This window comes from Heloderma suspectum, chromosome 8, assembly GCF_057233095.1.
Source record: "Heloderma suspectum isolate Gila_16-S chromosome 8, 16-S_ref, whole genome shotgun sequence".
NCBI classification, from domain to species: domain Eukaryota; kingdom Metazoa; phylum Chordata; class Lepidosauria; order Squamata; family Helodermatidae; genus Heloderma; species Heloderma suspectum.
In genome coordinates this window covers 8498389-8516548 of record NC_139465.1, presented here as the reverse complement: position 1 = coordinate 8516548, position 18160 = coordinate 8498389, and the positions used below count along the sequence as shown (strand labels likewise).

Here is an 18160-nt window from a genome sequence, read left to right as displayed (position 1 = left end):
ACACTACCTCTAATTCTGGAGTGTAGTGAGCTTGTTGGTGAGCAATAAGGAGGACTTCAGCATTCCTATATGCTGTTGGTAGCCACCTAGAGACCTGTGTAGTTTTGGCCTAATTGGCAGCTTTACAGCTAATTAAGTAGGGCTTTTACACACCCTAATTGTTACCAGGCAAGTACAGCCACAGCTGTTTGGCCTATGCCAAGCTACCTCATGCTTCTAAAGATAAGGGTGTCATACCTTGATATTCATGAAAGAGCTGAGTAACTCCCCCTCCCATGCTGGAATGTTGGGGCCCTGTTCTTGGGAAAAGGTGATTGATTTCCTAGCCTGTGAAGCTTTGAGCACCTTCAGAAAGCCCCCCCCCCCAAGAGGGGAGTGTGTTTCACATGACAGGTTCCTGAGCTCAAGGAGACATCTATAAATCCAACCTGCAGGCTCTGCTCTTTGGTCTTGCTATGCATGCTACCAGCCTGGAGAACTTTTGGTGGTCCTAGGGACCAGCTGGTCTTGAGGACCCAGATAGACAGCCAGCTGTGATTGCTTCATTCGCTCATGAGATGTGTGAGCTTTCTTTGCATATTTATTCTGCATCCATTTTCTATCAATAAACTGTCATCCTTTTGCACAAGTGTCTTTGTTTCATCTTGGTAATCGAAAAGAACCTGATAGAATCAGAACCCCAGATCAATACATGGAGGTAATATATATCTATCATGACTAGTAGCCATTTATAGCCTCATCCCCCATGGTCTCTAGGGAGCTTAATATATTCAAAAGGTCAGATGAGGGGTTTCATATGCCAGGGACTGCCCTGAGAAGATGAAAAGTAGGGATGTACAAATCCCTTACCTTGCTCCGCTCAGGGGCATCTCCGGTGGGGGGGAGGCGATCCATCCCTCCCCCCGGAATCCTGCCCAGCTGGCTCCGCTCTGCGGCAAGGCCATGGAGCCACTGGCTGGGGCTGGCTGCAGCCAGACTTCTGGCCACTGCCGGGCTGCGGCCACAAATGGCAGCCACTACACCGGCCGCCATTTGCGTCCCTGCCAAGCCATGATAGACTACTTAAGTTTCTATGTAGCCTATCACGGCAAAAGGCAGGGACGCAAATGGCAGCCACTACACCATTTGTGTCCCTGCCCTTTGCTGTGATAGGCTATGTAGATACTTAAGTAGCCTATCACGGCTTGGCAAGGATGCAAATGGCGGCCAGCATAGCAGCCGCCATTTGTGGCCACAGCCCAGCAGTGGCTGGAAGACGACCCGGAGTGGCCGTTGCCACTGGAGCGGCCGTCACTGGAGCGGCCACCGCCACCGCCAGGTAGGGTCCATCCTGGGGGGATTCTGCAAGGGGGGGATTGCCCCGTTTCGCCATGGACTCCAGGGGGGGGGGTGGATTCTAAAGAATCCAGCCTCACTGGAGTCTGTGGCAGAATTCTCCAACATCCCTAATGAAAAGAGACTACAAAAGTAATGCTGTGGCAAAAAAACACTTGCAAATTTCATCAGAACTCTTAACCCAGTTAAAGAGGTGGTCATTTACTGGGGGTGGGAGAATTCTGGAGGGTGGATGTTCTTTCTTTTAATTTAAAAAAAATGTTCACACCATTCTCTGATATGCTGTATACTTCCTGGAATGCCTATGGGAGGACATGACATCATCCTCCCATGGGCATTCCAAGACATGAAATGGTTGGGGGTACTTCCTGTAAGCTGCAGGAGTATGCCATGAGGATTTCTTTTTTTTCAAGTTAAAAGGTTCCTTTAAAAAAAATAAAAGGAAACTTCTCTGTCTTCTTTTAAATCTTTGCAGCATGCTCTGTCAGAAGTTTCTTCCCTCTACCTTGATCAATTGTGCTCAAATTTGACATTTCAACAGTAGATGTGGGTGAAAATTTCATTTCAGTTTAGTTTTGATAAGAACTTATCAAATTTCATAAAGTGCTCCATACTCAGAGAACAAAAAGAACTTGAGATTTTTTTTTATTTTTTTTTTAAATCTGAATGTGGCAGAAACTGAAACTAACAGATCTGTCCAACAAAGGAGAGGGCTTTGAGTGCTTTACTATTAACAGTTTGAGACCTCTCCATGCTGGGAACACCAGTACCTATTGAATTTGGCTGGTGCAGATGGGTGAAGATTTTGTTTCAGATCGTTTTTGGTAAGAATTTACCCACATTCATGGAGTTGTTCATATTCCAGACAGAAAGAACTTGAGATTATTATTTTTTTTAAGAAAAAAAAGAAAAAGAGAAAAAGAATGTGGGAGAAACTGAAACAGGTCAATTTGCCTATTCCTATTCAACAGACACTTTCTATTAAAGGTTAGAATTGATGCTTTCTAACTGTGGTGCTGGAGAAGACTCTTACAAGTCCCCTGGACTGCAAGGAGGTCAAAATCAGTCCATCTTAAAGGAAATCAACCCTGAGTGCTCATTGGAAGAACAGATACTGAAGCTGAAGCTCAAATATTCTGGCCACCTAATGCAAAGAGAAAACTCCCTGGAAAAGACCCTGATGCTGGGAAAGATTGAAGGCAAAAGGAGCAGGGGATGGCAGAGGATGAGGTGGCTAGATAGCATAACCGATGCAATTAATATGAACTTGAGCACACTCCAGGAGAGAGTGGAGGACAGGAAGGCCTGGCATGCTATGGTCCATGGGGTCATGAAGAGTCAGACATGACTTAACAACTGAACAACAACAACAAGAGCTATGATATGGGCTAGTAAATATGTACCTGGTATGGTCTACATTGACTGGCAGCATATTATAGGGGGACATCTTTCCTTATCTGAGATACCAGGGATTGAACCTAGAAACTTGTACATAAAAAAAGTGTGTTCTACCACAGACCTATGGGCCCTTTCAAATCCACCACCATAATTAGCCATTGAATATTTGAGTTGACCCCTTACTTAAAGCATGGATTAGTTTTGTTTTGACTACATCTGGCCTTCTCCAGTACTCAACCCCTTCTTGGAAACAGGCCTGCTAGTGAAGAGTTGATAGAGCACAGTATTTAATTTCGGAGAAGGGGACAGCAGAGGATGAGATGGCTAGATAGCATCATCGATGCAATGAATATGAACTTGTCTTGAGCACACTCCGGGAGAGAGCAGAGGACAGGAAGGCCTGGCGTGCTATGGTCCATGGGGTCACAAAGAGTCAGACACGACTTAACGACTGAACAGCAACAATTTAATTTCATAGATAATAAAATATGACCTTTTCTCTGGATGGCAATTCGTTTATCTAGCCTCTCCCACTCCTGAATGAATACCCTAATTTGTGTTGTACTCTCTTGCTTTCTGAAAAAGTCTAGGCACTATCTGTAGTATGCTTTTATTTATTTATTTTTATTTTATTAAGAGCTTGTATGGCTACAGAGGCTCTAATCTATTAAGGCAGAAATTGAATGCTGATGAAACTTCCATGCAGCAGAGTTAACACATTCAAGTGGATCAAACCATGTTTTATCTTGGAATGGATTAAAACTGGGACAGCCAAAGGCAAAACTCAGAAAACATTAGCAGTTGCAGGCAATTAAGAGGAACATCCAGTAGTTTTCAATACATATCTATGCATACTTAAAAGTGGTTTGCTTCTTCAGTGGTGGGAACTACAGCAGTAAAAACATTAAAGAAGGCCATGGCTGCACTTGACAGTTTTTACCCACACACACATATTGCTTCTGCTGGTTTGCAGTTGGTGTTTAGAAAGCAAAGCACAAATATCAACCTTTCTGTATTTGTGAGTGGCTGCTTTTAATTTAACCATGTAGGACTGAAAAAGAATGTTTTTCAGAACATTTGGGGAATGGGAGGCAAAAACCCACCCCAAATTCCGGAGTGGGTGGGTTCTAACTATTAGATGAGATGGCAGAGTAGTCAGTTTGTTTGCTTTTTAATGTGAGACAACCCAAGATGCCAGATGCCAGTCTCTTTAAAAATATTTCTAGAATGCCTTTGTGAATGATGCTACCTAATGGTCCATGAGGGAAGCTCTCTTTTTTCCCCAATTAACGCCGGTAACATCCCTGAGAATGACAATATTGACCAAACTGCATGTTACAGTTATACCCTTCTTTAATTTTTATTTTATTTTACTCTAAAGTAAGCACAGGGGACCTGATCCAAATTGAGACCCTACCCTCGAAGGTGGAGGAGGGCTTTAACCCTTTCCCTTATTGTGGTTCAGGTAGCATGTAAAGATAGCATAAAATATATCATTTAAATGGCATATATCATATAGATGTCATGAATAGCTTAGACTGCAATCCTTTGGCCCCTGGAAGGTATCCCCAAGGACAAAGGATGGATCTTCCCCTCTGGGGATGGAGGGAGAGATTCACCCTCAGAGGGGGAGTGCTGACCTTGGATACCCCCTCCTAGTCTCTACAGAAATGCCTGCAGCTCTTACCAACCTAATTCAATTATGTATTGAGCATCCCATCATTCAATTAATGATATCCTCTGGGGAAAGATCAGGTACATAAAAAGTTAAATGATTAGATATACAATATTGTTTGGGGGCAAGGCATCATCTTAAAAGAAGCATCCCCCTCACATGGGAGGGAATGCCTCTTCTAGGGTTTGACCCAAACTCACCAGGTTGGACGCAGACTTAGTCAAATTTAGAGTATGCCTATTGAAAACAATGGGTGTACTCTCAGTATGAATAAGTCTGAATCCTACCCGAAGTAAGCTTCTTGCTTCAGAAATATTGTTAGTTAGTTTGTTTTTAACCAAAGTGCAAATATATGCAAGGGTAATGGATATGTTAATGACTGAATTGACTAGAACTCATATAATTAATTGACTAGGATTTCTTTAATTAGGTGAAAAGTTGTGCAAGCTGCAACTTTCCCATGTACTAATGAGGAAATAAAATGAGCTTTTAGGACCACATGTGTACAGGATTCAGCATGGCTCTAATCGAAAGCTCCGGATAGTTTGCAATACCTTGGTTCACCCAGGGAATTCTCATGCATACAGATTTTCTCATTGACCTCAGTGTCAGGGACCATTTGGTATATGCTGTAGAGCTGCACATATGAGGCTAGTAAAATTGACATGGAAGCCCACACAGAGAGAAAAGCACCCTATGAGGAGCTTGAACTCTTGTTCTGATAAGGATGCCCTAGAATGGACTTGAAGTTGAGTTTTGTCCTTGATGAGGAAGGATCAGCTAATCAGGTCATTTTGAATGCATTTTTATGCTGTAAATAAGCTTAATTAACTCCTGAATCTCTGTGAAACTTCATTTTCAGTCCCCGTCTTTGACGTCAGGCCTAGTGATGAAAAGAAAAAGACAAGAGGCAACCAAAATAACAAAAAGCTGCATAATAATTCAGTTAGGAGGTGTCTTTCCATATCCCTTAACCTGTTTATATACATCATGATGCCTAAAATTAAATTACCACAGATTGATTCCACCTAAAACACACACTATTCGGAAAGGAATCAGGCAATTAGTGGCCATGGCAACCAAATTAAGCTACTTTTGCACCCTTTATTTTAATTGCTCTATTAATTGAAGAGGGAAAATAAATTGAATGCTCATCCTTTACTTGTCATTCTAAGTTTTAGCAAAATATGAATTGCAGAGAAAATATTGTTTAAATTAGTCACTGTAAGTAGCAGATCTGGGGGGAAAATAAATTGCAGCAAACTGTGTTTAAGATGGATGGCACATGTCAGTAGCTATTTGATAAGAGCTTTGCTTTTTGAAGTATAATTACTCAATTGTAGGAACTGTATGCATTATTTGGAATATATGAGTGATTGTAATTTTAAAGAGCCTTTTTTTCTTTTTAACAAATTGTGGAGTGAAATATATGTTGGCAGGGTGAGGAGAGAAAAAGGAACAGAGATGTGTTTTTTCCTTATGGATCTGTTTCTTCTAAAAGTTCAGAGAGATGCATTTAAACTGGACCATTTGGTAGCAGCTGCAGACGTACAGACTGGATTGATTTTAAGTCAAGTGCAGAGATATTAGTAGAGTTGTGTGATGTGAAATCAAGTCGTAAGAGTGATGAATCAAGAAGATTGAGAGACTAACATGTGAATGTCCATCACTGGATTAACACGTGAATGTCCATCACTTGGTGGCTCATCATTGGGGGACAACTTTCATACCAGTTCCCATAGGAGCATACCCAGTTGTTAAGATCTCTCAGAGAGACTGTCTCCCTCTCTCTCCCTCCCTCCCTATTTTTTTTTCATTTTACATGGATTTTTATTTTGAAATATTGCTAAAAATGCAGGCAGCAAAAAAGGAGGAACAGCACATAACAATGCAACAAGATCACTAATTAAGGGGAATGGGGAAACTTGCTGATGACCAGTGCCAACCTTAGGGTTTTGAGGGTCCTAGGCAAGACACCCTTGATGAGCCCTCCCTCAGTGAGTCTATCTTCTTACTACCATTGTCACTAGCTTCTATTGTTCCTCACTCTCTTTCTTATCACTGCTATCACCTGCTTGCTTGACAGGAGGAGTAACTTCAGAAGAATTTTGTCAGTGGGCCCCTGCTGGTGTGTGGGCAGATGCCCAACCACTCTTCTCATTGATGCTGGCCCTGCTGATTTAGGGATGTCACAGAAGTCTGAAAAGGGGGTAGAGTGTGGTGGACTCCCCCACCCACTTGATTTCCTGGATCCCTTTTGCTGAGCCACCATGTGCTTATGGAGTCTGTTCACCGAGTGCTGCATGGTCCACAAGCACCTGGTGGCCACTGTCCCTTAACAAGCCACCATTTTGCATAAAAATGGTGGCTTGGGGTTTTCTGAAAATGTACTGTTGCTTAAATGGCCCTTTTATAGCTGCCATTTACACAATGTCGCATTTCCAGAAACTCCTGAGCCACCATTTGTATGCAAAATGGCAGCTTCCAGGAGCTCAGTGGGCACTCCCTGGGCTGTCCAATGGCTCATGGTGTGTGTGTGGCGGTTCAGCGAGCACCCACCAAGGACGGATTGAGACAAGTCCATCCATCCCTATGCTGATGACAGCCTTTGGGCAATAATGTTGGAGAATTAAAGTAAAACACCCCAAGAAGTTGTTCTCTAAAGCTGTGCTCAGAAAAATATCTTCCTCGGAACCTGCCTCCTTACCTTGGATGGCCAGGGGGAGGGGGTGCACCTCAGCTTAGAGCTCCAGACTGACATCACCTTTTGCTTCAGATCTAAGGTGGAGGCTTGCTTTGGCTCAGTGGATGAACAAGAAAAGTAGTGATGACTGGAATCCACAAGAACTGCACTACTGGTCCCTTTGCCAACTCTTCCACCCAGTTTGGACTCCTCTGTGTTCTGAAGCTGCCTTTACAAAGAATGAAGGACAACCCAGAGGGTGTGCATATTCAAGTTAGGGATGTATCAACATTTTGTCCCAGTCTGTTAAGCTTCGGAACTTGCCCCATTGACATCCCGAATGCAAATGGGAGTGCATTTCTTGGCCAAAGCTTGCGTGCTGCTGAGCTTGCAGTTATGTTCAATGTGTTCCCAAGAAAAAAATGTGTTCTTCAAAACTGTGCATTTTGTGGGGGGAAATACATTTCCACACTTTAGTCAATGTGGCAAGCAAGCAAATGGTAGCAAGGATGAGAAAGAGGAGGAGTAAGAACAGCTGGTAACAATGGTGGTGAGAAGAAAGCTCACTGAGGGAGGGGGGCGCATTGAAGGTGCCTTGCCCAAGGGCCATTAAAAACCCGGAGACAGCACTGAACATTTTTAGGCTGATCTGGATGGGTTTCTGCACAAAGACAAGCTACAATAATCCATAAACTACTCAATTCCTTCCCTGCTGTTTCATCTTGTTATTCTTTTCATACATGTTTTTAGATTCTCCCCATCACCAACCATGGACCATACACTCTTACAGCATGGTGTGTGTGTGTGTGTGTGTGTGTGTGTGTGTGTGTGTTTAATCAAAGCTGCTGCTTCTTTTCTTTTCTTTTTGAGAGAAATGTCTTTCTCTTTGGTACATCCAAGGTTTAGGTTGGGCAGCTCCTTGTCAGGCTCAGAACTGTCTTTGGATTTTTCACTCTTTCAATTCTCCTTTCTCCTTTCTTTCACAGCCATTAACTGCACCTATGTATACAGTTCTATATATTAGAGCACATAAAAGCAATCTACAGAGCGCACAGTGTGGCCATCACCTCCTTAAAAGGCAAAGGGAGAGAACTGGGGGGACAAAAATCCAAGTCAAAGCTCAAGGTCACCAAAGTCAATGCAGATCCAGATTGTGCTCTTAGATACATAGCGGTGAATTCAGAATAAATCCCATTGTCTCCAGCAGAGGAGCTGTATACGTGAGCTGGGTTGGAATACAAAGCATAGATCTTTTTCTAAAGTGTTTACGTTTTCAGTAACTTCTTAAAACACACACACACACAACCCACGTGTGTGCAAAATAGATCTTCCTAAATTGTGCATCAGGGAATTGGAAGGGGCCTACAAGGCCATCGAGTCCAACCCCCTGCTCAGTGCAGGAATCCAAGTCAGAGTATCCCTGACAGGTGGCTGTCCAGCCTCATCTTGAATGCCTCCAGTGTGGGACAGCCCACCACCTCCCTAGATAATGGGTTCCATTATCAAGTTTTTCCTGATGTTCAGCCGGAATCTGGCTTCCTGTAACTTGAACCCATTATGCCGTGTCCTGCACTCTGGGATGATCGAGAAGAGATCCTGGCCTTCCTCTCTGTTACAACCTTTCAAGTACTTGAAGAATGCTATCATATCTCCCCTCAGTCTTCTTTTCTCAAGGCTAAAGATGCCCAGTTCTTTCAGTCTCTCTTCATAGGGCTTTGTTTCCAGTCCCCTGATCATCTTTGTTGCCCTCCTCTGAACCCTCTCCAGCTTGTCTGCATCCTGCATTTTATTTCATATTTGATCAAGATTTACCCAGTTCATGGACTTGGATGCAATCTGTGTTCAAACTCCATACATTTTGAAGCTTTCAATTTGATTTGTGGACCCCCAAAAATGTGTTCAACAGCATGCATACATTTGAAAAATGTGTATGAAAAAATTGATATTTTTGAAAAAGGTGGAGAAACACACTTTAATGAATGAGAGAAAAATGCATCCATTTCAAATGTGCACAATTGATGCATACATTTGGAAAGAATATATACATGAAAGTACACACAAATTTCCATGCAGAAAGAAAAAAGCAAAGCTCACCATCTGATAAAGGCTCGAGTTGGAATGAGCTTTGAGATGGAATTCAGAGAACTTTGGTGAGCTCGAGGTTTGCTGATTTGCACATCCCTAGTGAAACTTTGAAGTAGCAACCCTACCCCTACTCCACTCTGATAGGCTGGCCCAATTTCATCTTAGCTCCAGCCATCATCCAGCTGGTCCACTTCAAAGGGGGGTTGCAGTGCACCTCCACCACTACCCTGATATCCCTGGCAGCTCCCCATACATACACTTTTTTGGGGCGGGGAGACTTGACAGCTCAGAAAACTTGGTGTAATGGGCCAAATCTTTCAATTCCCTTCCCCCCACCTCCACCAATGTTCTCCTTGTGAGATCTCAGCAAAGTCTGGGCTCCAGGGAGTAGGTGTGAGGGTGAGTTTGTCCCATGTGGTTCAAGAGAAGGCGTGTGTAATCTAATAGAGGTAGAAGTTGTGTTCAAAGGCAGCAACTCTGGGTCAGAGGGGGAAGATATGGGTATGTAATAAAAACCAATCAGGGCAGGTGTCAAGTTCTGGAGTAGCACTCAATAGACTACTGGTCCATGTAGTTCAGTATTGTCTACACAAGGGCTGAGGAACCTGTCACTGTCAGATGTTGTGGGACCACTTGGCAATCCCACTGCTACTGCCACCACAATGTGGAAGACACTCCACCATTCACTTCTGCTGCCACCATAAATCTACACCCCTTTATTTAACATACCCTTTTAACCTAAGGTAGTTGGTCATTAGGCATGAAACAATCAGAACAGAGGTTCAGGTATAGTGAGTGAAGATACAACATATTTTATTAAAAAGAAATAGAATAAGAAAGCCTATTAACTTATGGCTACTATTACTTCAAAACAAGGCTTCTCTGTTGTTACTGTTACCCCCAATCAGGTTATAGAAGCTACAGTTCCTAACCCTAAGTATACCTAAAGCCAATTGTCCTATCGAGCTCCACCTCAGTTAACACTCAGGCCTGGCAATGAGGGTGTGAGATCTAGTCTTTCTTCTGGTAAGATTTGACTACCAGAGGGTGTGAGATCTAGTCTTTCTTCTGGTAAGATTTGACTACCACCTTGAACCTTGCATGCAGTTTACCAGACTTCCCTTGCAGACTTCAATCTGGTCCAGCATCTTTCTCTATCTTCAGAGCTCCACCAACTGTCACCTAGGCCTCAGCTCTTCTTGGAAGTTTCTTCTGGAGTCTTCCTCTCTGTACTTGCAGGCCTACTTCTGAGTTTCTCTTGCTTGCTTCCACCCTGGCTTCCCAGGCTACCTGCTTTTTTGCTCAGGCTGTTAGGTCCTCAGACAGTCTTCTGTTGTTACTCTTCCCTGGTGACCCCCTCAGATGAATTCTCTCATACAAACTCCCCCAGATGCCAAATGCCAGGGTAATGCTGATCAGAAACCTAGCTGCACATGTGAATAAAGCCATCATGGCTGAGATTCTCCATAACCAATTGATTAAGGCTTCCTCAATTGGGTGGCAGCTAGGGATGGGTGAACGAGTGATGTTTGCAAACACTAGGATTCTCCGAACATCATCTTGCAGCTTGTCTCATGCCCAACTCCCATTCGTATTTCAGATCGCTGCTCACTCTGTATGAATGGGAAAATTGCACAAATTGAATGGAATATTTGTGCAAATTTTCCCTAATCTGTGCAACTTTCCTAATTTGCGCAACTTTCCTCCATAGAGTAAAGTGGAGTGATTCAGTCAATGGGGGAAATTTGTGCAAATTAGGAAAATTGTGCAAATCAAATGAAAGCACATGTTTGGCAATTTATGAATATTTTTGGTGGACATGTGCTTACATTCGCCTTCACATTCGGAGCTTCAAACAGGGCAAGCTTGCATGTTTTGCAGGCAAAACCAAAATTCTCATATACCCCATAGTGACAGACCTGTCTTCTTCAAGAAGATATTATACTTATTCCCTTTCCCTTGTTGACGTGATTAACCTGTCCTCTATGTATTTAACCAATCTTTTTTAAAAGCTATTTAAGTAGTTGCCATTTACCCTATCCATTTTTTGTATACTGAGACAGAATGAATAATATGACTATAGTCTATTTAGCCTGGTGGTTAATTCAGCCTTGACTGGATCCATTTATCTCTGGCTTCTCTTTTGATGTATTTCTTACAGCAAAGTTGTTAACCACTTTCAGTTTATGACCTTGACATTTGCTTGTTTTTCTCTTGAAATTCGGGTGTATTTTGTGTAATTGGTTATAAATAATACACACGTATAAATAATACACATAGATGATACATCACCAGAATGGACAATTTTCTGCTCCTTGTGTCATACGTATGAGCTGAGAGATCCCTAAAACATGAGGACAAGAATGACATGTAAACAAGATTAAATGAAAATGGTATCTGTAGTAGGCAAAATAAGGCCATATTGATATTTGCAATGCCAATGGGTTCTTAATTTCTTTAAAAAGAGGGGTGAAAGACATATTGTTAATATAAGATAACAAGGACAGAGTGCAAAACAGTATCATCCCAGTGTGGAAGTAATATATTCTGAATTAAAGATAGTGTTTTAATTAAGCACATGAAAGACTGACTTTTATGATATTATTTCAAATATTCAAATGTCTTTTCATCCATTCTCCTCTCTGACTTGGCTTAATAATATATCAAGAACAAAAAGAAATGTATATAAGCCTTTTTGAAAATTCAATTAGTCCTGCAATGAGTGAAAAATAATTTCTTTTTCTTTAAAAGGAATTCAACCCTTACCCCTTGTGATGAGACTGAGAGAGAGAGACTGACTCTGGACTCATGACCATTCTGCCTTTGTTACGCATTTTATTTATCTGTAACAGATGGGGTGTCACCATTAGGATAATTTGTCATTCTATCAACTGATATTTAATTATGGTGTTTTCTCAGATATGAAGAGAATGTGTGTTAGTTTTCCTTTCCTCCCATTCTGTCAGGAGCCATGGCATAAAGGTACAAAGTTCCCCAGCAAAGTTATGGGGACTTCCGAGACTGGTGGCCTTTGTGGAGAACATCAGCAAGTCCAAATCTGCTCCATGTAGGGATGTACGAAAGTGACTTACCTGTTCACGGATTATGTTTATGGGGGGAGGCGTTCTGTCCCTCCCCCCGGAATCCTCACTGGGGGGGAGGCGCTCTGTTCCTCCCCCCGGAATCCTCGAAAGGCTGGCTGTGCTCCACGGCAGCTCCGCAGAGCAGCCAGCCAGGCCCAGCCAGGCCAGAGCCGTCCGCAGCCGGATTTCAGGCTGCGGAGGGCTCTAAGTAAAACAAAAACAAAAACCCGTATACACAAATGGCGGCGGCTATGGCCGCCGCCATTTGTGTTCCTTGTTTTTCGCCATCTTAATCTACGTAAATATTTACGTAGACTATGATGGCAAAAATCAAGGGGAAGTCAAATAACGTAGCGGGCACTATTTGGGTCCCTTTTTGATTCACCGTTTTAGCCTACGTAAATCTTTACGTAGGCTAAAACAGCAAATCAAAAGGGGATGCAAATAGCGCCCGCTACGCTACTTGCGTTCCCCTAGATTTTCGCCGTCATAGTCTACATAAATATTTACGTAGATTAAGATGGCCAAAAAGAAGGAACGCAAATGGCAGCGGCCATAGCCGCTGCCATTTGCGTACATGTGTTTTGTTTTGTTTTTAAACCCACCCAGCCATGATAGGCTACATAAATCTTTATCTACGTAAATCTTTACGTAGCCTATCACATCTTTTTTATTTTTTTAAACCCACCCAGCCATGATAGGCTACATAAATCTTTACATAGCCTATCACATCTTTTTTTTTTTTTTTTTCACCAAGACTGGAAACGGTAGCGGCAGCAGCCGGTTGGAAGACCAGCCGCTGCAGCCGTCGCCACCCGGAAGATCCGCGCCAGGTAAGTCTCGTCCCGGGGGGGAACCGGGGGGCAGGGGGGCAGGCCGTTTTGCCACAGATTTTGGGGGGCAGAATGCACTGGCATTCAGCCTCACTGAGATCTGTGGCGGAATTCTCTGCCATCCCTAGTTCCGTGATAGTTGAGTTTTCAACTCAAAAAGGCAGTCCAAAGGCAGGGATGTGTGAGAATTCCAATATGGTCTATTTGTGACCAGAGTTTGCCCCGTTCGTGCCCCCAAATGCAAGCACATTTTGCAAACACAGCTTTCACATTCCAGAGCTTGTGATGCTGACTTGAAAAATGGTTTAAATTGACCAGTAGGTTATACTAAAAAAGAAATCTGCCATCAAATGTATAGGCAGCCTCTCTCCAACACAGACATAATGTTCAAAGACATGTGGTGAGCTAGGGATGTACGAAAGTCACTTACCTTTTCACAGCTTGGATTCACGGTAGGGGGGAGGTGCTCCGTCCTTCCCTCCAGAATCCTCCCCGGGCTGGCTACACTCTGCAGTGGCTCCGCAGAGCCGCCGGCCAGGGCTGTCCACAGCCGGGGTTCCGGCCGTGGACAGGCTGCTGCGGATGCAAATGGCGGCCGCCGTAGCGACCACCATTTGCGTCCAGCGAAGCTGCTGTGATAGGCTACGTAAGTATTTACATAGCCTATCACGGCAAGCAAAAAACAAAACAAAACAGCGTACGCAAATGGCGGCGGCTACGGCGGGCGCCATTTGCGTTCCCTATTTTTAGCCGTTTTAGCCTACGATAATATTTATGTAGGCTATTACAGCGAAAAAAAGGGGAATGCAAATAGCGTAGTGGGCGCTATTTGCATTCATTTTTTTTTTTGCCATAATAGCTTACGTAAATATTTACATAGGCTAAAACGGCTAAAAATAGGGAACGCAAATGGCGGCCGCCGTAGCTCTGAAAGGCTCTCTGCAAAAAGGGCTCTGAAAGGATCTCTGCAATCTAGGATAATTGACATTAGAATGGCAAATGTGGTTCAATGTCAGCAAATGGAAAGAGATGCACATGGGGCAAAAAAATCCTAACTTCACGTATGCGCTGATGGGATCTTAGCTGAACATGACTGACCAAGAAAGAAATCTTGAGGTTGTGTTGGGAGCTCAGTGAAAATGTCAACTCAGTGTTGACCACTTTGTCAGATTCCATGCTGGGCATAATTAGAAATGGGATCAAAAATAAAACTTCCAATATCATAATGCCCTTATCTGTGGTATGACTACACTTGGAATACTGTGTATTCATAATTATGAGAGAGCCCTGGATATGAAAGGCTGAATACAGGTTACTTCTTTTTCTTGAAATGGTGGAATTATTACAAACACAAGTAATTTATGGAAAGGACATACGTTGTTGTTGTTGTTGTTGTTGTTTTTAAAAACAACAGCTTGAGCTAGTGAGACCTGAGGTCCTCTTTGAGGATAAAAGGTGAATGGTCCCTCTGTGTCAACCAAAATGGCATATTTCTCCCTGTGACTCTAGTCTTTTGTTTTGGTAATGAAAATGAAAGCACTTTATTTAGAAAGGAGCATGGACACTGCTTGAGAAAAACATGCTTCTGTAAGGAAAATGGAGGTGCCTGACAATCTGCGAAACACAGATGGAGTGGATTTTACATAGTCCATACATCCCTACTTCTAGCATAGGTATAAAGTACATTGGCTGTCAGTTGGATAAACTGTGTATTCCCCTTTCACATTTTAAGATAAGAAGCTTGCACTATTCTGTTCCACTGCTCTTCCTACCTACCTCTCTAAACAAAACCATGGAGAAGCAGTCTTGCCACAGACTTAAATGGAGTCATGCGGTTTAATTGACAGCCAACACATAAGAGATTGGCTGCTTCCCAGCTGTGCTCGCATTGCTAATTGGGGAGCATGAATCCCATTGTTCCCATGACCAGGGAATTTGCACTAAGTGTGGGTCATAATCTGGTGTTGATTCAGTCCCTGCCCTTTGCACATCTGTAGAAGTCAATTTGTGATGGGCATTGAAGATTGCAGATAACTATTCCCAGTGTTAACAATCTGGTAGTGTGATAAGAGGCAATGGTACATGATAAGCAACCACATTAGAGATCCAATTGTTGATGTGATCGCTTCATTGAAGTGAAGGGAACATAATGTAATTGACCAACATCTGTCACATTATGTTCATTGCAAAACTTCAGCTCACTTAGTAGAGTAAATGAAATAAATGGGACAACCCAGTTGGTTAATTCCACTCTGAATCATTATAGAACAAAGCTTAATCACAGGTGCATCTTGCTTTATGTGTCCTGAATTCATATGTTACAAGCCCAGTCACTGGAACCTCCAAGTGAGGCTAGCCCATCATCAGCTGGAATAAGCCCAACTGACTTCAGTGGGACTTCCGAATAAACATGCATAGGATTGCGCTATTAGACCTCTGATTCTGACCCATAAAACATATTTTCCATTTCTGTTTCATTTACTTCTTCACTGATGGATCCATTTTTATTTCAGTTGCCACCAATGCTGTTGAACATAGGACCCATATAGGGGTTACTGGGCTTCAAATAATATCCCCAACTTTTCATCTGTTCATGAAATATTAAAAATGGATGTATTATTTTTGATACACTAATCTTGGTGTATGAGTGCCTTGTTCATGCACAATGGAGGCTATACATCGTGTATAAACAGCCATATCATGAATGTCTTTTACTTTTTCTATAGGCAGCCCTCCTGCAACGGGTACAGGGACATTGCAGATTACTCTGGAGGATGTTAACGACAATGCCCCCTCTCTTTATCAAAGGGAGTCAGATGTGTGTGAAGATGCAAAAGATGTAAAGGTGGTCTTTGGAGCCTTAGATAAGGATGTTCACCCTAATACAGAACCATTCAGATTTGAGCTGAGCAAACAGTCTGGTCAAGATAAAGCATGGAAAATCACCAGAATCAACAGTAAGTCCATTAGGAACAGTAACACTTTTTAACCTTCCACATTCATTTTCTTAGGTCTTCTCCTCTCCCTTTTTATGTGTCCTCAACTGTGATTAATAAGCTGATCATGCTTCAGTTTTGCCACAGAACTGATGTTCCAAGACTACTTTGGAGAAGACTTCCATTAGACCTGAGAATGCACCACTTATGAGTTTGTATGCAGGAACACCTGAACACCAGTGGGAGGGGGGAAGCAATAGCCATCAGTGTCCTATTTGAAGGGGAGCCAGCTAGGGATGTCTAAATCTGGGCCATGTCTGTTTCACATGCATGCATTTATAAGTCTGTTCCCTTCAATTTCTGCATCATTCTGTGAATTGTTTCTTCTTTAAAAATTGCCTTGATTTTCATACACAATTTCCTCTAACATACACATTTTGCACACAGATTTCCATAATATATGCATTTCTTATGTGACTTTCCATAATATACACATATTTATATTCAATATTTAAGCCAATAAGTGAATCAAAAAAATCTGGAAAACTGTGGAATCTGAAGAATAACTTTTCTGATCCACATGTTCATCTGGGAGGTGCAAATTAGGTCAGTTCACTTAAAAATGTGGACCAAACAAAATTCTCCAGCTCACTCTATGTAAGCTTGATCTTAGCCATAAGGGAATTAATATTGGTAGCTCTGGAATGTCAGAAGCCTTCCTCATATATGTTTCATTGTTAACATGAAAAGTACAAATCACAGTACTTTCTTTTCATTCCAGAATTGACAGAGAAAGGCCACTACTCTACATGAGTTCAAACCTTATCACCACCATGCCTGTTTCTGCAAGTGCAACATCTTACATGTGCTTAAATGCATCTGTCTGTTTATGGCAGCCTTTCTCAATGTGGTCTTCTCTGGAAGTATTGGACTCATCATCTCCAGTCCTCATGGGCAATGGCAAAGTTAATGGATTTTGTCATGTTATTCACAGATTGCAGCCAATTATATGGGTTGCAGTAGATGTGGAAGAACTGTTGTTCACAAGTAATGCCTGCACTGGATGCAGAAGAGGACTGTCAAATTGGGACAAACATTCCAGAGGGCTTTGTTCAGTCTTAAAAAGAATAACCATACTATTCCATACATCGGCTAAGCAAACTTCGTTTCAAAGCATTTACATATATACATATATGTGTGTTTCTTTCTGGGATTTTATTTTTGCTTCCAAACCAACCTCCTACACACACACACACACACACACACAGAGAGAGAGAGAGAGAGAGAGAGAGAGAGAGAGAGAGAGAAACAACAGCAAAACTTTATTGAAGGTATGCAGGCTTTGTTTGTGTTTCATTTAAGTGCACAGCTTTTTGTGGAAAGGAACAAATCATCTTAGTTAAATTCTAAAATAGACTAGTGTGTTGATGAAGCCAGCCCAGCTAAATTTGGGTCACAGGAAAGAGCCAAGCGAGCCCTAACAAAAATTTAGATGCTGTTTCTGAAAGTACAGCCTGCAGTCATGACACTCAAATCCTGGCCGAAGTCTCCCTCATATACCTCAATATTCACTCAAACATAAACCTATCCAAAACTCCAAGGGCCCAAAGAAGTCAAGAAGCTGAGAGATTTCTAGTAAGGAACACCTGTGAAGTGCCATTTATTTAACAGGCACGCTATGTTTTGCCTGGCTTCTGCAGGGTATCAATTCCCATTATGCTGAAGTGAGTGGGAATTTTGCAACTTTTTCCATGGAAAATGCATGCCCTGGGAGACAGAGCCAGCTCAGTGTGTTGCAGTGATTCCAGACAATGGGATAGATAATACACCTGCTGGTTTCTATTCACAAGAAATTACAGGTGTGGACAAGTGTTTTTTTGCATATATTTCCTACTGTTGGACACTATACTCAGTACAGGCTTTTCTGCCTGCTCAATTTTGATTGCAAATACAGATGTTCTGGCCTTGATTAAGTTTCAGAACTAGTTCAAGGATAACCTTTGTTACACACTGATTTTTGAAACCTGTTTGTAATAATAGAGATAGATAGAAAGTGATATAGAATACAGATAGATACATAGACAAATGCTTGAGAAATTTGATCTTTGTGAATTCCAGTATGAAATCTCCTC

At 42.3% G+C, this 18160-nt stretch overlaps 1 protein-coding gene across 1 annotated transcript in view; it reads left to right on the top strand.

Annotated features, from left to right (window-relative positions):
- The window catches only part of CDH13 (cadherin 13), a 1172869-nt gene that overhangs the window by 1134322 nt on the left and 20387 nt on the right, over positions 1–18160 (top strand). Inside the window, exon 12 of the mRNA XM_084812404.1 lies at positions 15819–16049. Coding sequence (XP_084668530.1) covers positions 15819–16049 — 231 coding nt within the window. The remainder of the gene's footprint in view (positions 1–15818; positions 16050–18160) is intronic.